Below are 23,797 nucleotides of genomic sequence, written 5' to 3'. Positions count from 1 at the left end.
CGTATGAAGGCGGATGACAAACGGACCTGGTTGTGGGTTATTGGTGGGCCACAAACTCCTGCACAAATCTCGCTGTCGCGGCGGGAAAGCGTTCAGCGTGATTTGTACTGGCATTCAATTCTTGAGGTTCGTTAAAAAGGGCACAGATAACAGTTTTATGTGCTTTTCTTTAATTTCCTACCAACGTTCCCAACGAAGCGCGAAGAGAACACATGTAGCGCGAAAAGCCAAACGTTGGGGATCAGTATTACTTGCATTTGGAAGTACCCTAGTACTACTTGTACGGAGATGGTGACAGGAGGGGGAGTTGTTGTCACAATGGCCCTCGCTGACAATACAAGGAAAACAAAAGTGAAAAGACGAAGCCCCTCCTCCTCCTATTTTAATTTTAGTTGCGCCTGAGGTGGTGCCAGTAGTATAGCTCGAGGGGCTTGTTGAGCGTCCAGAACTTCTTGTTGACCTTATCCAGGGTCATGCTGCCCGGCAGCAGGGCGAACTGGCCGGGCGTGACCGCGATGGAGAGGCTGAAAGGGGCCACGCTGCGGGGCACCGACACGTCCCGCTCCAGCTTTTCCAGCGCCAGCCGTATGGCCAGATACGTTGACACGTGGGCAACCTTGGCGTTGGCCGTGATTTTGATGTAGCGCACCTGGGCGCTCGAGTCCTCCCGCATCATCTGCGGCTGCGGCTTCAACACCAGCTCGATCTCGCTGTTCAGGGCCGTTTCTTTCGCATCCGTCTCCTCCGTCTCGCCCCCCGTGGACTGCGTGGCTACAGTTGAATTCTGGAGGGTCTTGGGGCGCTTGCGCGGTGGCGACGAGGAGCCCACGCTGCTCGAGCAGCTGCTGCTCTGCGTGGTGGCGTCGCTGCAGCTGCGTGGCGTCGCAGTCGGCCGCGGGGGTGGGTTGCCGCCATGGGGGACCAAGGGCCCCCCACCACCAGCCGGGGGGGCGTGGCCCCGCTCCGCCGTGCTGTTGGCTGTCGGGGCCGACAAGGTGCCGGGTGTGCTCGGGGCGCTGGCCTCCCCTTCGTGTACGGCCGCGGGTCCTCCTCCGGCCGAAGAAGTGCCGACCATCGAGACGCACGCCGTGGCCGCAGTGGACGACGGGGCGGTCGACCCGCTGCCCCCGTCGTCCTCGCCGCCCCCGTGCTTCCGCACGCGCTGGCCTCGGTTCAGGGCCTGCGTGCTCATGCCCTCCTCGACGCTGTGTGCCAGGGCCTGGGAGGGCTGGCGGTTGGCATTGGATACCAGCTGCTCCTGGTGGGCCTCGTTCTCGCCGCCGCTGGGGTACAACTTCTCAATGAGCGAGTCGAAGTTCGGGTCCGGCCGCAGCGACCGCTTCGTCGCCAGCTTCGTGCGGCAGATCGGGCACTGCTTGTTCCCGCGGCGCAGGGCGGGGACGATGCACTCCTGGCAGAACCGGTGAAGGCATACCATGGACGCCATGGTGTTCTTGGTGAGGTCCAGGCAGATGGCACAGCGGAAGTGTTCCTCCAGGCTGCTCGGCGACACGGCGATCTCGGTGCTGTCCGTGATCAGCTCCTGGGGCGTCCGGTTGAGCTCGTACAAGCTAAGCTCCCAGCTCGTTTCCCTGCCCGACGACATCTCGGATGAAACTGCGGCTGTGCGGACCGCTGTTCCGCTGTCGTCGCCAGGACAGTACTGCACGAGGCGCAACGAACGAGCATCGCGAGCATCACGCCAACGACGCTTTTTTCTTCTTCCAATTTCCCACTTAGGGAGATTCTCCCCCAAGCGTCCTAACTGTGGAGACTATCCCAGCCTCTATCATACGCCCTGGACTTACACAGTGAACCACAAGCTTCCCCCAATACCCAATCCTACACCCACTCCATGGGAAAGGAGGCTGGCCGACTCTTGCACGGAAGTGCAAAGGGCACTGATCGAAAGCAGAGATGGCCCTGCCGACTATCCCGGGAGCTCCGGACTAGCGGATCCTGTTGGGAAAAAAGTTACTGTGTTCTTCTCGTTCGTTCGTCATTGTGCAGTCGTGCGCTTGCGCTCTGTACCGTAGAAGAGCCGCGACTTGAATGTCGAAGCTGCTGTGGGTGATGATTTACCCCACATGGCTCGGCCACGGATAGTTCGCACGACCGAGGAAGAGGCTGCACTTCGAGAGGCTCGGCGTGCAAAGCAGCTGCTAGAGACGATAAGTCGCGCTTGCAGAGTGGCGTACAAAATCGTCGACCAAAACGAATGGCATTTCAATGGCCTTGCTCAACATAAGGTCATTGAAATGCCATGCCGCCGACGTCAACCACCACACCACAGCGATACTAAAACTCAACTTTGTGTCCGTCAATGGTCACCTACAACAGCTTCGCCATACATGCCTTGAACGTGAGTGCAAGCTTCCCTGAATTTTTGTTAATCAGATTGGACCGGAAAAATCAAAGATCCTTCCTTAAGAGACAGATGAGGCGTTTTTTTTTTCTTTTTCATAATCAGCCAGATCCCCCTAACGCGAATTTCAGAAACAAGAGGCAGTTTGTTACCGGACCCAAACGCAACGCCATCAATACTATTATATGATATATTTTACATGTGAGCGAGGGCACGTTCACGGCCACAAGTAATTAAAAATTATGCAGCGAATTCGAGCAATATTTGGGTGATAAATTTGACTTTGCCTTATATATATGAGGCGTGTTTCAATTCCATATTGAATTGAAACACGCAAGTTTATGCGGCATTCTTATGAAAACTTTATTTAAATTGACTACCAAGCATTATGCGATTCAGTTTTGGTGGTAAACGCTATAACAATATGCAACAGGGCTTCAAGAACCCTATAACTACACCACGAGAGGAGGTGAGCCCTCTTGACAAAATTAGCAGCTCTTTTCGAATTTTTCCCCAGGATAATTTTCTTGGGCGCGCCTGAAGGCACTCATGAAGTAAGCAAGCTCTTCATTGCTTTGCCATGAATTTCCAAACCGCTTCACAAAAAGGCTGCTCATGTCTTCTTCTTCACCTCAATGAAGTGGTTCGTACTCGCAGAGGGAGGGGGGGGGGAGATTTACCAGTGCTTGTAAGCGGCGGCTATTTATTTAATTACTAAAATGGTCCAGGGGGAAAAAACCTTTGTCATGGTTTTAGTCGCCAGAATAACTGCACAGCCATACACTCCAGACTGCCCTCCAATGCTTGCAAGTTAACGGGCTGCTATTGCACAACTGACGTCACGTAGCGGAAACTGCCAGGTGACGTGTTCAATATTGACTGCAATCCGCACCTCGTTCTTTTTGTTTCTGGGTAGGCCAATTGGATCACGGAGGTCGCGTGCGCTCTCGCGACGGGCGAGACTTTGTGGAAACTGCGATGACACCAACATCTTTCTTTTTTCTCCCTCTTTGTTTCTCTCTTTGGGCTACAATACAAGTCTGACTCATAGGCACCACGGTGGATCACGTGGCGTGACGTCACACCTGCCCCACATCCGCTCCAGTGGCTCACAATCCTTGTGATACAATGAATGACCTTGCGAGACAAGGCGTATTAGGGCTTTCGCTCTAGTAACTCGACGTTCAAAGCTATAGTTTTGATTTAAAAAGAAAAAACCACAAGAGCGCAAAGCACACCGCTGGGTTACCGCGCGAAGGTGCAGCGGTCGCACCGCGCGGCACAGCTGCGAACAGGTGCCGGTCCCCGGGATGATACGAGCGGCCCGTAGAAACCGTGGGCACAGAGGCGGAGGAGGTGACGAGTACGCGAGGGCAAAACCCATCTGTCATGGCCTCCTATTGCGTTCATCCTCTTCGTCTGGTATCTATTAATCGCCCGGTGATACACAGTTACTGCTTTTCACATTTTGAAACCACAATACGAAAGTATTGGCCGAAAGTGACCTCCGAAAGTGACCTCCGAAAGTGACCTCAATGCGAACAGCCTTTGGTCACTGGTCCCTTTGGACTTCTCGTTTTTTTTTTGTTTATTCGGGCCTTTAAATTCTTAACAATCTCTGTCATGCCGATGTTCTCATGCATGCGTTGCCGAAAAAGTGAAAGGTACCACCATTTGAGAGCTCGGTTCGTTGGTTAGTTGTGGCCAGGATATCAGGGGAGTACACACTTTGCGTGATTGGCCAAGACTGGAGCCACAAAAATAGCTACCGTTATTTTGTGACACTATACAAGGAAAAAATCTCACTCTGAAACATGGTTAATAAAAAGAATTAGATAAAAACTATAGTAATTTTTTGTCAATGGTATTAAGAGTTTTGGTAAATTAAGAAACATAATTAGGGATGTAAAATAGATAGCGAGCCTAGAGCATACTCTGCGCAATGATTTCTGCATCTTCTTCAAATTAATATAGGGGTTCATGCCAAGAGAGCATTTGTGGGTGGGCCCAAAGGGGAAAGGTTGGAAGTTTTTGTGATGATGATGATGATAGTGGAATGAAGGTCATGCTAATCTTAGTATGCATGACCTCCGGTCGATTTGTTGAAGCGTTCTGACCATCATAAGAAGAGGCAAAACAACCAGCAGAAACAAGAAGAACGGAGCCTTGAGCGTTAAATGCACTACAGGTTCGCGTCGGTCCAATCGCACCACTTGCTGCCGGTCCTTAGCAATTCCGTTCACCACGGGGCCCAAATAACGTACTGTTACGAGCCCACACTGTGACAGAAAGCAATGTAAAAACACCACCTGACAGCGTCCAAAGGCAACAACTTACGGTGTACATCGAAATGTCGCGCTTAACAAGACGCACTCCTCCCCACGTCTCCCCTAATCTGCCCTCGGCTGCATTTTTAGTCGCCGCCCATCATGCCGTGGCAGGCGGCCCACCCGAGTTTAAAGCCTCGAAGGCACACCGCTGAAGCGAGGCAGGCAGGCAAACCGCTAAAGAGGTAAGTAAAGATAAAAAGGTGGACGGAGAAAGTAACAAATGATAAATAAGGCAAACAACCCGTAGGTAGCCGAGGCCAGGCTAGACGTCACTACAGGCTTCCTGAGACGAGGCGAAGGGGGTGGGGGGTTCACTCTATAGACGTAAACCTCAGCGCGAGCGGACAACAGACTATAAGTGCTCCGCTCAGACATTTTCTAATTTTAAACGGGGCGCACTCCTCTGCCTCGTTCGCAGACGCTTTTCTTTGTTTTGTGTCCACTTCGCTCCTCGTTTTTTGGTGAAATTTCTGTTACCGAAGCCAAGCCCAGGTCGTCCACCATGTTGACAGCACTCAAGGGCATCTCCTGCTCAAGTGTTTAATTCTTTTTTCCGTGCCAGCATTCTGATAATTTATTCACGAGTTTCGTATTCGCCGCTTTTCTAACTTTCTTCTCTCCTCAAGTAACTTGTTTGTCCCAAACCATGATTACAAACATAAATTACAAGGCATTCCAACGGCGTTGAGATCACAGTCTCGTTCCTGCCCCAGAAGGTTTCGTCTTACAGTTGGGTTCTGATATCGCATGCCTGAAGAAATTCACATTTATTTTTCCCTACTGTACAGCCAAAAGTTGAGTAAATTCGGTGCTGAACTGGTTTGAAAACTGAACGTGCCTTTTGCGGGTTTGAAAACACTGAAAGAACATGGTTTGTTATGGCCTATGAAAGAACTGTCCCTGAATTTAGGTATTTTTCGTCATCCTATGCTAAATAAAGATGTGGTCGGTGTCGGCAACAAAGTGAGAGATATGGCTACGCATTACCAGAGAAAAAAGAATACGGAAGTCACGGTCTTACTTTTTTTTCCTCTCTGTTAGACGAGCTTAATATTGGCCTCGCCAACTTTGCTTCTGTTTTCCTGAGTCGTGCCCCATGCAGCGTTCGCAGTATTCTAGAAACGAGAGCGCCACTTCCCTATTTTTTTTTCTCCTCATCACCCCTGGCTAACGTGACGTCGCGCATGTAACGAGACATGCGCGCTCGTTACAAAAACAGGGGGTATCGCTTTCCAGGGGCGTGTATAAGGGGAACGCTATGAAACGAAGAGCGAAAAAAGAGGACCGAGGGCACTGTGGGGCTCAAACAAGCGAGTCTAAAAATTAAGCGTTGGGGGCACGCAGCTCAAAACGAGAGCCCGAGGAGAGAAAGGCGGTAGAAGAGGCGGGCGGCGATGTGAGGGCGAAAATCTGGCTTCCGTACATCAACCACGAGTCCTCCACGGACAACCGAGGGTCGAGGGGCGCTGATGGAGGCGGCTTTTAAAAGAGGGGCGACGCGAGCCATGACCCTTTCCTCCCCCTCAGCCTCCTTTTTCTCATTTCTTGCACGTTCCTTTTGCTTTCGGTTCTCTCCGCCTGTCGCAGGCGGGAAAATATTGACGGCAGCATTGCAAACAGCCCAGGAGCAACCTTTTGAGCGCGTTGGTGAGGCAGGCGCACATATCGAAGACCTTCGAAGAGTTTTTTTAAGACCCAACTTTCACAAGCCGCTCGAAAAGAGCTTGGCAGAAGGGTAGGGAAAGAAGGACGGACGCAAGAAGAAAAAAAAGGAACGGAACGAGGGAAAGAGCGGGGTTTCTTCTTCGGCCTCGTCACTGCGACGTAGAGTTTTGGACGCCTGGACACTCGTTTCGGGTCCGACTTCGAGAGTGCTTCGAGGGCCTCGCTGGCAGCGGACGCGTTCCCGGAACAAGGCTCGAGTATTTTCCTTCCGCACCCGCCTAGGTCCAAGGAAATGGAGAAGCCGGACGTTCTCAAGGATGCCAGGGACTACCGCCGCTACACCGCGGCGCCCAAGAAGAAAACCAAAGACGTGAGCGAAGTACCCTGATGCTTCTTGCGCGCGTGAACGCGAAACGCTTATGGCGGCATTTCTCATTGCTGATGACGCGTCCTTACGAGCAAAACGCGCAGTGGGCTTCCCTTGCTCGAAGAACGTGGCATTTGCTTCTCATTCTTTTTTTTTTTTTTTTTTCATTCGCTATCCGCGGAAAGGTTTGTGGCGGGGGGAGGTGTACTTTTCTGCAGTCCTCTGCTGGTCAGAATCTGCAAGTTTCATAGCAGCTGGTTTCTTTTAGAATTGTAGTTTCTGTCGGAAGGCTTCTTTAAAATCAGTTCTTCATTTACGTAACCGCGACGGTGTTTGCAGTCGTTCTTTCTTCTTGCAAATATGTCCGGGTGCTGTTTGAATTATCCGCGAATGGTAGCTTTGGGACAATGTGAACTAATATTTTACGTGCAACGAGCGTTACTTTGCATAAAGCTTATTCCTTTTGTGCCACACGGGTGCTTAGCTTGCGTCGGCCATGTTCATGCATTATAAAAACGGGACATTACTGTAGGCGACTGGATAGAGTACCCAAATGGTTAAAAGTGCCAGTGTCTGTTAATGCCCTAGCCTTACCGGCACAAACTGCGGTACATGGCAACATAAACTTGCGTGCAGGCGACCGTGTACACAGAGAGAAACCTATCTCCCCATAGAGCCTCTGATAATTCAAACAACTCCCCGACACAGCATTAAAAAAAACTAAATAGGACGTCCTTAGAGCATTGCTTAACGGCGTGAGATCGGTCCCATCTGCAACGATTGACTTGGTGCGGACAGTTGGAACGATCATAAGCATACCAATTCCTGACCAGATCATTGTCTTACGGCTCTTGAAAGTGTACCCTTCGCAGTCCAACCACGCAACTCCTTCTTCGTCTGTTCCTTGTCCCTTTGAGTCCTCTCGTCTAAATTACCTGTCTTCCTCGCTACTTTCCTCCACGTACCTCGGCATCCATTCCGCCGTCAGTGCGATGCGCCTGTTGCCAGGCCGAGAGTGCTATAGACTCACAAAACTGCGTGAGTTCGTATTTCGGAAGTGTTAAAGTTCAGCTTTGACAAACTAGTTTCCTACTCCTCTGGCATAGGTGGCGCGCAAAGGCACCCTTGCGTCCGACGGTTCATGTGCGTCGTGGGGCTCTTTCCCCACAGCGCACCTGGCTAGCCGGACGCTGCGATGAAAGGGCAAAGTAAGCCAACAGTGAAACCCCACCTATTAGAGAGTTTTAACACTCCCGTATGCTCCGTCTGTCCTGTTCGTACCGTGTTGACCGTGACCCGACTGCGCCGGCGCGCGCGGGCATGGCGAGGAGGACACCCCCCACCGTAACGAATGCGCAAGCATGGCGAAGGCTCGCAGAACTAATCCACCCTGCTGGAAAGAATGCGCAAGTGCCCAGTCGGGTCTTGGTCAACACGATACGAACGGAACGGACGGAGCATACGGAGTGCTGAAACTCTATTATTTGACAGGTAAAGCCTCACATGTGGTGTGGTATCGCGTAATGCAACCACATTTTCTACTGCGTGATGTCACAGCGCCGATCTAATTTTTAGACAAATGACATGTCGGACTTCCTTATTCGTCAGATTTGGCTCGAAACAATACGGTATGGGTTGTGACATGCCGCAATGCGAGCGTGACGATTCGCATTGCGCGATGTCACGGCGAACCGTATCTCGGGCCTCTTTATTTGCCAAGTTTGTTCCCGTGGCACCACGATTAGAGTCATTCTTCGCATTGTGGCAAAGCAGACCTGCCGACATTTTTTGTAGTGTAGCGGTTCACAAGCCTTCCGTGCGGAGTTGGGCCCTAGTTGTCGCTTTCCTCGCAGCAGCCCTACACTTGCTGTGGAGCACTCTTGCCAGGCAAGCACCGCGTTTTCTTCCGCTTTGGGTACGATAGGGGCACCGCTCAACTTTTCACGTGCGCAGCAAAAACTTGCCGCCCCCTCCTAGTTGCGTCACCTGTGCAGGGAATGCCTCGATGAACGCAGACGCGATGTGAAATCCGTGGCGCCATCTTCAGTTGAACTCAGCAACTTTTAGGAGTTAGCCTACCAACTACGGGCCTCAGCAACCTGATTCCCGTTGTAGGGCCTACGCCGCTGTTGTGAATCAGTAAACGGAGTAATAGTAATAGTTTATTTTTCATAAACTGTACAAGGTTATGCGGAAAGGAAGGAAAAAGGTTGCAAATGAGCAACTTCACTGGCCCTAACAACCCATGCAAGTTGCAGCAGCAGGGCAGAAGTGCAGTAAGGACAATATACAAAGCGTAATGAAAAAAACTAAGAACTGTACACACACACACACACACACACACACACAAACATATATATATATATATATATATATATATATATATATATATATATATATATATATATATATATAGTCCGAAAAACCCGCCGCGGTGGCTCAGTGGCTAAGGTGTTGCGCTCCTGAGCACGAGGTCGCGGGTTCAATTCCCGGCCGCGGCGGCCGCTTTTCTGATGGAGGCGAAAAGCAAAAACGCCCGTGTGTACGAGATTTCGGCGCACGATAAAGATCCCCAGGTGGTCAAAATTAATCCGGAGCCCTCCACTACGGCGCGCCTCATCGCCTGCGTTGCGTCGGTGCGTTAAACCCTACAATCAATCAATATATAGTCTGAAAAGATAAAAACTCACACAGAGCGCGAAAAAAATAAGGTTAGTAGAGGCAGAGACAAACGAGAAAGACTTGGAAAGTAGAAATAAGTTTACTGACGTTTCAGGGAGAGGACTCCCTTTCTTCAGAGTACGAGAGGACTTCGTAGCGGTTCACAAGCTTCAGAGAGGACTCCTTTCTTCAGAGAGGACTCCCTGAAGAAAGGGAGTCCTCTCCCTGAAACGTCAGTAAACTTATTTCTATTTTCTAAGTCTTTCTCGTTTGTCTCTGTCTCTACTAACCTTATATATATATATATATATATATATATATGCATTAATACATGTGATAGTGCGCAAAACAAACCCGCATAGCCTAGCGTGAACGGGATGAATATGAGAGAACGGATGAGAAGGCTCCTTTCTCTTCTTGCCCTCCCCTCTGTCGACTGAAAACACTGGACTATCCAGCACAGATTGCTGGTCAGCCAGCTGGAATCCAATGGGCGTCCTCGTGATCATCGCCTTAGCCACTCAGGCGCCCCGGGCGGGTAGCACGAAACTGAATTTTAGGCGAAAATACAGCACGCCAGTAAATTAAAGCGCATAAACTTTGACCGGAAACTTCTCAAGCTTTACTTAGTTTAGTTATACTGCACGAGTGCCGGACCTACAGACGATAAACAATCGAATATACACAAGAGCAAACGGGGCGTTACGCTTGAATCCGACAAGACGAGACAGTAAACCCAGTTCTTTAAATCCGGAAAGTACCCGCACAGTTCGGGACGTCCGCCTACCCTATTCGTATCCTTCCACGCCTAAAATAAGTACCGGCAAACGTTGCCCAGGCTTGCGCCGTCCATTTTTGTTTAAAGAAGAGAGGGCCAGTCCGTCTGTTGGCACCACTTGGTAATGCTGAGGTTGAAACGGCATGCGGCGAGGGGAGGCGGAAAGGGAACGGAAGCTGACGGCATCGCGGAAACGACAACAGTACTGACAGCAGAGCTGTCTCCGGCTCGAGCTGGCTGGCGTCTGAGCTTACAGCAGGCCGATGAAAGAAATGCAGAAAGAATGCGTTGGAGAAAACTGGGTAAAAAATAACAATGCAGACCCGAATGCCGAATAGCCTGGAGTTAAGAAACAAAAGTCGAACTACGATTTAGTAAGACAACGAGGGGAAGCTGCGCAATGCTGGACGAAACGGAAAGAGGGAATCGTGCGGGGCATCAAGGGCGGATTACCGTGCCAAGTTCAAGTCGAAGGTGAAGGCTAACTGTCCCAGCCCGACCCACCCTGCTGTAACAACAGTGGCGAGTGACGGCGGTGGCAAGAAAAAAATGATTCCGTCCTGACAAAGTGGGTCAGTTCGGTACTAGAAATCACGCGTGGAGATGTCGTACCTGAAAACCATCGAAACAGTTTGTTGTCAGAGTTCTGAAATTGGTTTTTTTTTTTTTAATGTGAGGAATTAAAACACCAGTGCCTATAATTAACTGTGTAAAAATAATTAGGCTAAGTGGGTTCGGTCTGCAAAAGTGACGCACTTTTCTTGGATTATTACGCTGATGTCATTTTGTACCTCTAGCGAGATTGCTGCAAACTAAGAACTACCACCTTAACCATTTTTTTGAGCAGCCTTACATTTTTTTTATAAGCTCGGAACGACTAGTGCATAAAAATGTGTGTAATACTCCATTTTGCAAGGCTGCTTTTTTTGTTTTTTTTTGATCAGTGAAAGCAATTGGGAATTAAATCTCCTTGTGCTTTAACGTCGCTTGATAACGGTAGCGGACGATTGCCAGTAGCTGATGCAAAGCTTTTAATATAGAATTACCAAACACTCGTCGCACAATCGAAATTGCCAACCTGCTGCAATACGACGTGAGCCGCACAAATGAGGCTGGTGTACAAGTCTTGTCCGTGAAAATTTTTTCCCTGTCGTAAATTCTCCCAGTAATTGTTCTGAAGTACTGACAGAAATGGTAGACCGGCTTACTACCAAGACATGAACGGCCAGTTTAGCAGCATGTGGCTTAATTCGTACTTGACTGAGGGATGAGGACACCTTTAGTAAGAAAACCTGTGTTTCTTTTAGTTTACCTTTAGCCGCAAGATCCACCAGTTCGAATCACACTGCTGCTTTACTGTACTGCCCCTCAGCGACGTCACAGGTGGTCACATCATCAAATGTAAATGGGACGTCATAAATTGAAAGTTGCACAACTTCTGGCAACAATATCACTGATGACACCCCTTTCGGATTGCGGCATGCGTCAGCCTCTAGGCTATAAACAGTTTAAACTACTCATCTTGCAGCTTCATCGCGCTCTTCTAAACTGGCGTTTTTTACCTGCGCTATTCAACGGGGGGCACCAATTAACCGGGGCATGTTGCTTTCGGACTCATGAACAGGAAACACATCATTTACATCAGTGCTAGGTTTCAAACGTCCTTGAAAGTTACATGCACGGCAGACGACCACACTACTGGAGTGGTTGCCAACAGCTCGTTTTACTCAATTTTCGCAGCGAAGCTGTTAGCCTCTCGTTGGTCGGAAGATTTCGGGTAGTAAACAAGGAAAACCCAGGCAAGTACCCAGCATTTCTCGCCCAAGGACGCCGAGCGAATGCGTCAGGCTAATCAGGCGTGCAGCGTGAAGCTCAGTATTCGTGTAAAGAAAAACCACAAAACAAGCATCGATACCACATGATAGATAATAAGGCGCCGGTGAACAATAAGAACCCCTCCCCCCCCCCCCCCCCCCCCCCCCCCACCCCTCCTCCATGTGTTCTGGTAAAGATTAGATTTGCAGCTGCTCTCCAAAGGGGAGAGGAGTTGACGTCAATCGAGGACTAGTGCATGCGTCAGACTAGTCAGTACCCCGAAGTTCTCGCCCAAGACGTCCAGCGCATGCTTCAGGACCCAGCATTTGCCGCCCAGAGAAGCCGAGCTGGAAGCGACAAGCCCGCCGAGACAACGAGGAACATTTCATACCCTTCCCCGTCATCATGTGCATATGTAGTGGTTTACAAACAGCAGCGCTGGACATCCGCTTTCGCTGAGCGGGGTGGGGCTCATTTTTTTGTGTGTGTGGCTACCACTGCTGACTGCATTGCCGATTGGTGCTGCGATAATGATCGGTGGATGGTTGTGCACGTGTTCGTGGCATGTCCTTGGAGCCGTTGAGTTTCAGATGATCACGTGGTCTTCTCCCGGCAGGCGTGAGGAGCTGTGTTGCGTTCATTCTCTTCTTGGTTCCCTTTCTGTGTTTTTTTTTTTTTCTTGAGGCACTTGAGCTGCGGGGCCGGGTTCATTCTCTTCCGCTTCCACCTCCATTCTCCTTTTTGCACACGGACACCCACGAAATCCCCAGACCCGTGTGGCACTCCTGCGACAAAGGCATGGTAAATTATTTGCTCAACACTTATTTTCACGAACTGATGACTGTTCCACAAGTGGGCTTGAACCCAAATGATAGTTTTAAAAAGAATGCCGCTTTTAAACTTTTCTAAGAAGCTGGACGCAATATACTGTCGAACTTTTCAAAAAGTGCGCATTGAAGCGAATGTCGGCATGTCCTTCGGCTTCAAAGCATTGTGAAGGCATAAATGGTACCGTGTTTCCGTCTACTGATCCACTTTGCGCTACGCTGTCTGTGCCGAAAACCGCGGAGCACGTTCTCATTGAGCCCACAGAAACAAGTATCGTGGGTCCTCTGCAGGCTACCACAACGCCTCGGATTTTTGGGGGGCTGAGTTTCCTTCTGAAGGTAGGAGGCTTTGTCCTGATGCTCCGAAAATTTGTCTGCTTTTTCTGCCCAACAGCGGTTTTGGTTCCCGCCTTGAGCGATGTCATGCCCCTTCAGGCATTCTTTTGCCTGAGTCTTCGCCACCCTATTTCCTCTTGACCCCTACATCCCCACGCTGGCATCCCGCGCAAGAACATTTTGTGATCCCGTATCTGGGGAAAGAGTAGATCTACCTGCTTAATTCCTTATCCAATATTTTCTGTATCTCTTCCCGCTTTGCCAACTCAAGGTTCGTTGGTTTTAATTGCGTCGATCGCAGCCAGTTCCCTCTTTTTAGTCAACCTTTTACATTCTTCCTCCGGCTGGATGTGCGATTAGACCACATCAAGTTGCAGTCGGAGACGTTAACCCGTAGAAAACGATTGTGAGCATGACAGAGAAGTGCAGGGAAACGGTGCACGATATTGTTCAGTGAACATATTATCATACCTATCATGCATAAATTAAAGGTGATGTTTTTTGTGTGTGTGTGTGTGCGTGGCGGTGGCTTTTGGGCGCCCGAAACAACGCACAGCTGATCATTGCAAAAGTTAAGTAGCGGTATTGCCTGTTGAAAGTTGTCGCATATTCTGGATAGTTTATTTGCACGGGGAGAGAGGACTGTTTATAACGAAATTACAAAATTGGTTTCAAAGCTGGTTGGGTGAAGTATGTATGAAGCTCATTTTCTAGTATTTGTTAGCAGGTTTAAATTGCCAGTGTGTGTTATATGCGGGTATATTCGGTGTTGACAAAAATACGGTATCACGCATCCTAATTGCATAACCTCTTTTTATAACTCAGTCTGATATCCCAAATGCCTTTTTGTTGTTTGAATATTACATTAGCCTACTACAGCCGCGGCGTGTTCCGAGAGATTCATGAGATTTGCAATGCCGATTATGTAAATAATGAAGAAACAAACTGACGGATATTAAGTTTAAATGTGGGAAAAATTTCACAGCACGCGCGATTCTAGTGAGATCTGGCAAATTGGATCACAGCTAGCGCTATTTCTCACGACCTGAGGTGTAAGTGTATTGACGTATTTCCACAGTTATTGGTGCGTGGAAACAATCCGGCTGCAGTTGCCGTGTCCCTGTATTTAGCCACCACAGCTGCGACGGACTAGCGCCTGCTGGCGTCTGTGATTCCAAAGGTCTCGCCCTGAATAATAGCAAAATGTCATTCTGTTCTTAACTTTGGCTGCGATCCAACGCCGTAAAGAAATAACTCCGAACCATGGGGTACACGGGCCAGCTTTGCAAACATCGCGTAATTTATTTAGCAAGAATCGTGTATACACATGTGGTTATTATTTTAGGTGCACGAAGTTGACCAGAAAAACGAAACTAGGAAACCATCTGGGTTACGAGAACCATCATTCTTTCCCCCAGGTCATTATAGAAATTTAAGAAGCGCCCACTTTCTCCCGTGACCGAGAATCTCGAGCTTTTAACCGCTTGGCGAAAGGGCGCAGCCACATTGCGTAGTCGCTGTGTTAAATAGAACAGTGACACACTTCCTGCGCGTGCCGCTCTCTCTCCTCCTCTCTGTCCCTCTCTTCCCAAGCGCGGTAGCCGTTGTCACGCTGGTGCTATAGACAGCCAACCTCCTCTCTTTCCTATTTTAGAGTTGGCGGGGGGGGGGGGGGGGGGGCACCAACATGTGTCAACGCTCCTCCTCGGAACATTCTAAAGCGCTAGCCGACCCTTTGCTTTGCATTGTTTTATCGAGCTAGCATTTCGTCAAGAGTCAGCTTGTTTTTCTTTCTATGCCTTCCATCTCTCCACACGCAGTGACGTGCGGGGGCGCTGTTGGAGCTTTAATTTTTCCGCAACCTCAACGGGTTCTCGAAATTATCAAGAAAGATATGCAAAAAGTCAGTGAGCGCGTTGGAGTAAAGAAAGAGGGGCGAAAAGCAAAGTGAACACTGCTAAGCTCTTGATGTGGACGTAGAGACGGCCACAGTTCTCAAACGAGCACTCCTGTCCCGCACAACATGTACCATCGCAATTCAGTTTCAAACTCTGGAACGGCTTTTCGTTCAGATATACTCTCACATATATTCTGTAACGTTTGCAGTCGACACTGTCTTATCCACCAATTTAAAGTTGGCTTCCTTTCGTAAGCATACGCTTGCGGTCAAGCACCCTTTACAGGCGTTCACGGGATGGTGGTGGTGGTGGCAAAACGTTTATTGAGCCAAAGGGAAGGGGTAGAAGGGCCTGGTTAGCCTCCTAAGTCCAGGAGGCCTCTTGTCCGGGCTGCATCCAGTGCGCGCCGCACCAGGGCGACCTGGCTCTCCGGTGCGGAGCTGGTCAGCTCGGACTCCCACTGCTCAGAGGAAGAGGAGGGGTGGGGATTTGGGTGTTGGGGGCAGGAGAAGACGAGGTGGTAGGTGTTGAGAGGGATGTGACAATGGGGGCAGTCGGGTGGAAAGAGAGAAGGAGAAATGACGGGATAATTTTTTTTCCAACACGTGCTGCAGAAAGAGTGAAACTGCAGTAGTCCCCAGCAAAACCTGTCGCTCTGAAGAGGGTGGCACACCTACAAATTTAATTCATCATCGAGAGTATTATAAACTTTCTCGCTTACCCCTAACGGCTGTAATTGGGACGTTACACAAATGTTACGTGAGTAACTATCTGTCTCGTTGGTTTAATTATACTCTCCTGTTAAAGACGTACAGGTGCCTCAAAAATAGAAGGAGCACGGGTTGGAGATTTTGAGGGGATTTCTCCGCCATGTGCCTACCCAGCAATCTCTAGGTGACTTTTCAAGAAAGTCATTCTAAAATAAAATCGGACCACACATATCCTATTTGTGCATGCCGCCGCACAAAATAGAAGTTATTCTAATTTCACGAACCCGTGCTCCGTTTACTTTATGGGTCACCTGTACATCTCGCCATGTTACCTCCCTACGCAAACGGCGTTCGCGTTGCTGGCCAAACGGATCTCGCAGAAATGTCTACATAAAAAAACTGCATTTGTAGCTTAAAGAAGAGTAGCTCTAGCCGGACTAAGGAAAACGCTGAATGAAGGGACAGATTAATTGCACGTGGGGACCTTTCTAGGACAAAAATTAAGCCCACCTCCCCTCGCGGGGACCCTGGTGTGATGCAACGCATCTCATAAGGGGTTCCATTGGCGTTTTCCATCGTATTGATTACGCTTATAGCAGGGATTCTCACGTGAAGGGGAGGTGGGCGGACGACCGTCGACTGAGACCGCCGGAGCACGGCATTGCGCTTTATATTCACAGCGCCCGAAGGAGAGGAGAGCGCGGAGAGAGAGAGTACTGCACATGCGCAGAGCGCGCAGCGCCGCCCACCGGCGCCTAGCAACGGAGTGAGTACGCTGCGCCAACCCGCAGCTGTTTGGGAGAGAGTGTTCGCTATCGGAGAGAGGAAAGGTGGAGAGGCGCAGCTGTGCGGACAACGCCGGACAGGCGCTGGAAGGACAGAGGGGCGAGCGTGAGATGCGTTGCATCTAATAAACTGCAAAAAACAAGTTAAAGTTGATCAATGAATTACAGTGAAATGAATGTTGATATACCACTTGCGACAACAGCAGTTGCCGATGAATACCGAAAATGCCAAAAGCGGCAAAGCAGGTATCGCCGATAAGTACACCTTCCAGTTGTAAGAATTGTCACTTCGCAAATCGTGAGTGGTGAAACAGAGGTGGCGGATCCTGTCTAAGCAGTTTCGTAATATAAACATGAAACCAAGTATGTGTATATGCAAGATAAATATATGTGAAAACTCCTCCTGAGCCCTTGTGTTCACTTCAATAGTCCCTAACTCATTATTAAGCAGATTCTTTCACCTGCCACAGCTGCCATGATTTGTTCCAGTTTGAATTTCGTTTCAATGTTTCGCATAGTTGTAAGTGCCGCCAGAAGGCTTAAGAGAGTGAATGCGACAGCTATTGCCAATTTTTACTGTCATTTATACACAGCAACAGCGAAAAACCTCCGAGATTCGGGGCAGAGGGATATAAACGACGTTTCCCGACGTTGGCCGCCGTGCTAGGAAACCGCGCAAGTAGTCTCCACTGCTTCTCATAGGCGGCAGCCCCTCCCCTGCCGGAAACACCTCGCATGAATTTTTAGGCGGTCTCTCTTCACGATGTATGGCGTGCTTTCTTGCTCTTTTGCGTCCTGTAAAAATGGAATGAAAATAATACAGAGAAATGTGAGCTTTAATTATTTCTTTCAAAACAAACTAAGCACGATTGGCCGCCAAACAAAAAAAGGAAACAACTTCGAATACAATAATATTTAAGTTAAAACAAAGGCGCACTCAGCCTTCAGTGTACCTTGAATGCGGGCAGAAAACTCGCACACATGAAGCTTTCCTATTTCGACATCCAACAAAAAAAATTCCAACATACATCCAGTGAGAGGAGAGAGATGGAGAGTGTGTGAAAAGAAAGCAGACTCCCAAGGGTGCGGAAAATGGGAGCGAGTACACACACGGGTAGGCGATGAAGAAAAGCACAGGTCGTTGTTATTTTCAATGTGTGCCGGTTTTGTTGCGCTTTCACCGCCTGGCACGCATTTTAGGAATAAAAGGCTTTCGGGAGTTACGAAGTCGTGGAGATCAAACTCAAGCTTCACTGGTTCCGCTGCTGGAGTCATAACCCCCCAGCCACAAGTTTCTGCCAATGGTAAGGCATAATTGCCGGATTTTCTATAATGGCAAGTTGTTATATCCAGGTGGAGAAAAAAACATTCATCGTAGCATGTAGATTTCGCAACAGTTGGAAACAGTAACGTCAGAAAAACATGATGTCGCTGCTATATGCCCACACCTGCACACACACGACACATACCCACGCGAAGGATTGACCAATATTAGCAATACAGCCATACTTGGGATATTCGGACGGCCATTTTACCTGGCGTATACCCCCATATACCACATGTACCCACATATGCCACATATGCGTGCATGACACATGCCTGCGCATTAGATTTTTAAAAGCTCTGGCAGGAAGACGGAGGTATAGAATGTCGTCCTTGAAGAATCATCCTATTGGTACAAAGGCGTTGGACTGGGCTAGTTGGTACATGTTTGAATTGATGAAAAACCAGCGGTAAACACGGGATACGGAAGAAAACGACGGGACAAGCTGGCACTAACAACTGAACGAACAAGGCACTTGAACGCCTAGAAATACCTTCCGGAAACAGCATTGCGCATGCGGCAATAGTCATGCGTCGCATGAAAAAAACCTTAAGAAGCAATCACAGCGTTCAGAAAGCTCATCTCTTTGCCAGACATCTCTTTGCTCCTGTTTCCGCGACAAAAAGAGAATTGTGGAAATGGCTGCCAGACAGATTGCTTCGATTTTTTCAGCAGGGTAGATGTGCGCCAATTTCACTTCTTTTTACTGCAGCACAATAGTGTATGCCTTCACACGTACGAAAAAAACGTACTGCGGATCAGCTTGACCGTATCACTGTGACTGACGGGGCCAAACCGATAAATGGTAAGGCCCACCCCGCGATTGACCCAAGGTGTTACTTGTGCTGTGTGTGACACTTCAGAATTCGACCTCGAAATTTTTCAGCACGGGAAGAATTTTAATGTGTGTGTGCGTGTGGGCGAGAGTGGCTGGGGGGGGGGGGGGGGCGAGGGGGGTTATCGCGCGTTGATCATTCGTAATGTGGCAGCCAATTCTGAAGCCAAAACCCGTGGTGTGATCCGTCAGTCGTCGAATTCGCTCAGTTAGCCGCAGGTGTTCATTATTAGGGCGCATTGTGTGGAAAGCAGGCCGTTTGTAAAAAATAAGGAGAACAAACGAAAGCTCCGCCTTGTCAGTCTGCAGCCTTGTCAGGCTACAGCCTTTTGACCTCTTGCTGAGGCGTGAATACAGTCTCACCCCTCAAGGAAATAAACCAAACCTGATCTTAATGATCAGGATCAGAAGGACAAGGTAAGCCAAGGGTGAGGCAAAGCGTACTATTTCGACTCGAAAAACATGATCTGCGCTTTGACGTCATGCAATGCCATCAAAGGTTTTTTTTATGTTGTTGTTGTTGTCGTTGTTGTTGTTGTTACGTGACGTTACGGCGCAGATCGAATTTTCGGGGGCTAAATTATATATCGGGCCCTGTTGAAATTCGCCCCTTTGGACTCAGCGATTTATCCTTCAGGTGTATTGCGGTAAAACGGGCTAACGGATCTTTCGGGGTTTTCTTGTTTTTGTTTTTCCGGGGGGGGGCGTGGCTCAACCAGGCTGCGGAAAAGAAGCGTTTCTTCTCAAGCATCGTACGGGCGTAACTTTCAGTTTATTATGAATTTCAATCAATAAATCAAGATTGATTGATTGATTGATTGATTGATTGATTGATTGATTGATTGATTGATTGATTGATTGATTGATTGATTGATTGATTGATTGATTGATTGATTGATTGATTGATTGATTGATTGAAGGGTTTAACGCGCCGGCGCAACACAGGCGATGAGGCGCGCCGTAGTGGAGGGCTCCGGATTAATTTTGACCACCTGGGGATCTTAAAACGTGCGCCGAAATCTCGTACACACGTGCGTTTTTGCTTTTAGCTCCCATCAGAAAATCGGCAGCCTAGGCCGGGGATCGAACCCGCGACCTCGTGCTCAGCAGCACAACGCCTTAGCCACTGAGCCACCACGGCGGGTTATTATGAATTGCTGGAAATTCTTAACTTATTGCTTTTTTTTTTAAACAGGGATGTCGAAGACGGCGCCAACAGGAATGAAAAATATCCGCTATAGTACATGCTGCAATAAAATAAGCACGTTAGGCGTACAATTTAGCTTGTATCGGGGGCGCTGTTTGGCTGTGCCGGATAAATTTCCCATCAGAATCTCGAATGTGCCGCTTTAGTTATTGAAAGCGTACGAATTATACATGGTGCTGGTTTACGAAGAAGGCGCCCCGTTAGTGCTGCTCCAAGAGGAATTGTTTACAACGTCAAAAGAAAAGCGGGAACAAGGCAGACAAGACGAGGGGGGCACAATCAGCTGCATTTTTTTTTCTAATGTTGTGCGCGTGTGCGTGTGTGTGAGCGAGCGAGCGAGCGAGAGAGAGAGAGAGAGAGAGAGAGAGAGAGAGAGAGAGAGAGAGAGAGAGAGAGAGAGAGAGAGAGAGAGAGAGAGAGAGAGAACACAACGAGTAGTCAGGGTGTATTATTTTGTGCGTTTTGCTTGCTCTCCATTTCTTCACCCATCCCACAGGCTGTCTTTCAAGACTTCTCACGTGTCACTCCAACCGCTCCAGCAATTTATAACTTTCGTGTATACAATTAAGGAATTCATTCTCTGTTTCACCAATTTTGGGGGTTTAACGCGCCGAAGCTACACCTAGGATATCAGGCGTGCCGTAATGGAGGACTCCGAATTCATTTTGCCCACCTGGGGACTTTTAACGTGCGCCGGCATCTAGACACACGGGCGCTTTCGCTTCTCGCCTCCATCAGAAAACGGCCGCCGCGATTGGGGTCGAACCCGCGTCCTTGGGCTCAGCAGCACAACACCTCCGCCACTGAGCAACCGCGGCGGGTGTTCTCTGCTTGTCACCCAGACTCAGTATCCAATAACGTCTGAGCTGTGGCGGTTGACCAACCTTGGCTACGCGCTATTCCCAGCCGCCACCACGCGTACAGCCGTTACCCAACTCGCGACACCGTGTCCCGAAGCCCCAGCGTCGGCCCCTGTGGCGCCCCACTGCCGACAACAGCAGGTCTTGGCACCAAGCGCAAAAGTGTACTAGACAGCTGACGGCGGCGGTGGGCCTTGCGAACCAACGAAGGGCAGCGAAAGAGGAGGCTCTCGCACGCAGTCAGAGCGAACGAGCGTTGAAACCGGGACTTGTGTGTATTTAAAGAAAGAAGCGCTGCCGTGGTTGCTGACGCGGCCAGAGATTTGGCCATTTCATTTTTTTTTCTTTTTTTTTCTGTTTTCGCTCCGCGCTGTCGACTAGCTGGCTGCGCAGGCAATCACCTCACTTTTCTTGCGACTGGCCTTGCGTTGTTACTTATACCCTCTATTTTGTGCATGCCTGCGCATTGGTCCCTCCTTGCATAACGCGAACATGCTAACGGCTAACTGAAGCAAAACAAAGGGAAAAAACTCCCGCATATCAGTGTTAGCAACATTGTTCCAACTAGTTGCACGAGAGTCATGGTGCGAAAATAGCATTTTAGTAAGCCAGTGTACTATGCCAGCTTCTATGCTTCCCCCCAGCTAAAAGTACAAGTTCAGCAACGGAACGCGGTGTACGCTGCGCTAAACAAACGGTCAATGTTTGTGCGCATGATATCCGGTACATGTCGTTGAAAAAACAAGGAAGAATGGCTCAAAACAAATTGACAAATGAAGTTTATTCCTTATTCCCTCTGTCTGTCGGCATTTCATAACTCAGCAGTGAAAAAAAACAACAAATAACAAACATTGCCTCGTCGTGCTGCATTTCCAGAAAATCTCGCGTTCTTTTGCTCTTTCTCTGTATTAGCCTCTGTTTTTTGCGGTTATTTCTGGCCCGTGTAGCCGTATTTTTGGGTATAGCTTTTTCGTGTCGTTCCCCCCTATTCCCGCAATCCGTGCTCCTCACTCATCAAAATGCCCAGCATCAGCGTCGCCTGGTGTGCTGAAGAAACAGTAGCGCATGTGCTTTGTCATATGTATAAAACTCCGAAGCACTGTGAAGACAGCCAAATGATCAAATATAATCATTAGCCCCCAACTACAGCGCACTTTACACCCCAAGTGTAGCTGCGGAGCGTTGAGCTCAAATAAGAGATTTTTCGAAGTTCTCTGTTGTACGTAGGGCAGTAATACTAGGTGCAGACATGCGGACGCGTACAATCGCGCCTAGAAGCTATTATTCCCCATGTTAGAAGAGAGTTTTGCTGTCGTTCAAAACAGTGTTTCAGGTCCCCTTAAAGCTGTTCTACGACATGTTATTCGAAGCCAACGGTAATAAGTGCGCAGAAGAAGTGTTATTTTAATGAACTTTCAGTGTGGCTCATCAGACCAAGTTCTTGTTTTTTTTTTTTTTTTGGTATTAGATAACATCGAGAGCTCATTTCGGAGGCGTATGTTCTCTGTGCGAGATCGCAATATGTTTACCAAAACCGTATGACATGATAGCCGACTGCCGCGTCACATGTGCAACTTTTTGGGAAGGAACGCCCAGTGGTCCGAATAACCAATTGTCTCAATAAGAGGAGCGCCGAAGGTGAGACCTCTTATAAAACATTGCGCGCCTTTTTCCACCGTGTCATGGCAGCCATATCGGAAAAATAACACCTTCCATTGTGCGTGCACGTGAAAAGCGAGAAAGGGGGGCTTCTCGAGAGAGGCCGAACCGTACGTAGCCTCCCGCGCCGCAGTAACGCATCCGCTCCACCGCAGTTCTTCCCTTCGCTCGGACGCCATACCGACGGCGATTGTTTGCTATCTGGCCGTTACCGGCACCGGCGCGCCTGTCTCGTGCGGCTGCGGGGTCCGCAATCTGCGAGGGCCAGCGCAGCAGCTGCTGCTATTCTGAGCAGCGCGGCACCACTGCTAGCCGCCGCCTCCACCGGCCGGATGCGAATCCGCTGGGGGGGGTCTTGGAAAGAGCAGCGGAACAGCGAATGCAGGAGCAAAGAGGGCCGAAAGGAACACAAAGAGCGGCGTCCCAGTGCCGGCAAAACAAAACGCCAAGGGCTCGGGTGGGTTTGCTTTTGGAGGAAGGCCCAGTCGCGCGCGTTGCGAAATAGCGTTCCCGAAATGACGACCCATTACATAGTTGCTGGTGAATGCGAGCCAGTAAAAAGAGGCGCTCACCAGTGCGGCGAGAATTTCGATCACTTTTGAAAAATAATTATCTAGAGTAAGGCCTTCACTGAGGAGTACGGTTTAGTCGAAAAAGTAGCTTCTCCATAAAACTGCATTTGGTGGCTGCATTTGGTTAGGCCGCGGTTTCACTGGGTCATTGCAGTATAACGTCGTGTACAGGAACTTAGGCAGTCGAAGCTGGGAACCAGCTTGTATTCTTGCACGGGTCACTTCACACGCATTTACTCTCGAAGCATGCGAATAACCAGTTGCAGGTCACAGGCATAAAGAAGTACACTCCTATATGGAGCAGTGTCTAGCGTACTGTATAGATGACCCTCAGATCTTGGGTTCACTGTCTAGCTACGCTCTGGCGCATTTCAGACACCTGACGGTTAACTTTTAAAGTATTGGGCTTTGGCGCTAGCTTGGAAAGTCCAAGTACTAGCAACAACACTTCGAATCCCTGCGATCAATTTCCTAGCGTAATCACTCCCTCCGAAGCGTTGAAGCGGCCGTTGTACTGTAGGAAGTTTTAGTGTTCGCGAGAAAACATATACGTTATGCACTGGGCATATGTAACAAAAAAAGGTCATCAAGCAAGTATGCACTCCAGCAAAAGTCTTAGGCGCCCGTACTGCAGATGTCAAAGGGCAAAAGGGGGCAATTTTTTTGTTAAAAAAGGGAATCTTTAGGTTTTTCAATATAAAGGCCAACTCGGAAAATAGAAAATCCTGTTTTTTTTTCAGCGTGAGAAAATTCATTAGAGGAAGTATTCACTTCAAATCACGTGTAAATAAACGAACCGTCGG

At 49.1% G+C, this 23,797-nt stretch overlaps 1 protein-coding gene and 1 pseudogene across 1 annotated transcript in view; one reads left to right on the top strand and one right to left on the bottom strand.

Moving 5' to 3' along the window:
- Positions 1 to 388: 388 nt before the first annotated feature.
- On the bottom strand, positions 389 to 5,199 carry LOC144158768 (E3 ubiquitin-protein ligase RING2 pseudogene; annotated as a pseudogene).
- Positions 5,200 to 6,375: 1,176 nt separating this feature from the next.
- LOC144145262 (uncharacterized) overlaps positions 6,376 to 23,797 on the top strand; it is a 72,007-nt gene continuing 54,585 nt past the window's right edge. The window contains exon 1 of the mRNA XM_077676816.1: positions 6,376 to 6,730. Within this exon, the coding sequence (XP_077532942.1) occupies positions 6,653 to 6,730 (78 nt within the window). The 5' untranslated portion in view covers positions 6,376 to 6,652. The remainder of the gene's footprint in view (positions 6,731 to 23,797) is intronic.

This window comes from Haemaphysalis longicornis, unplaced genomic scaffold (assembly GCF_048455015.1).
Source record: "Haemaphysalis longicornis isolate Haplotype H1 unplaced genomic scaffold, Haemaphysalis longicornis Haplotype H1 scaffold_1, whole genome shotgun sequence".
In the NCBI taxonomy this organism is placed as follows: domain Eukaryota; kingdom Metazoa; phylum Arthropoda; class Arachnida; order Ixodida; family Ixodidae; genus Haemaphysalis; species Haemaphysalis longicornis.
The sequence above is the reverse complement of the archived record's forward strand: the minus strand, read 5'-3'. Positions and strand labels throughout refer to the sequence as shown.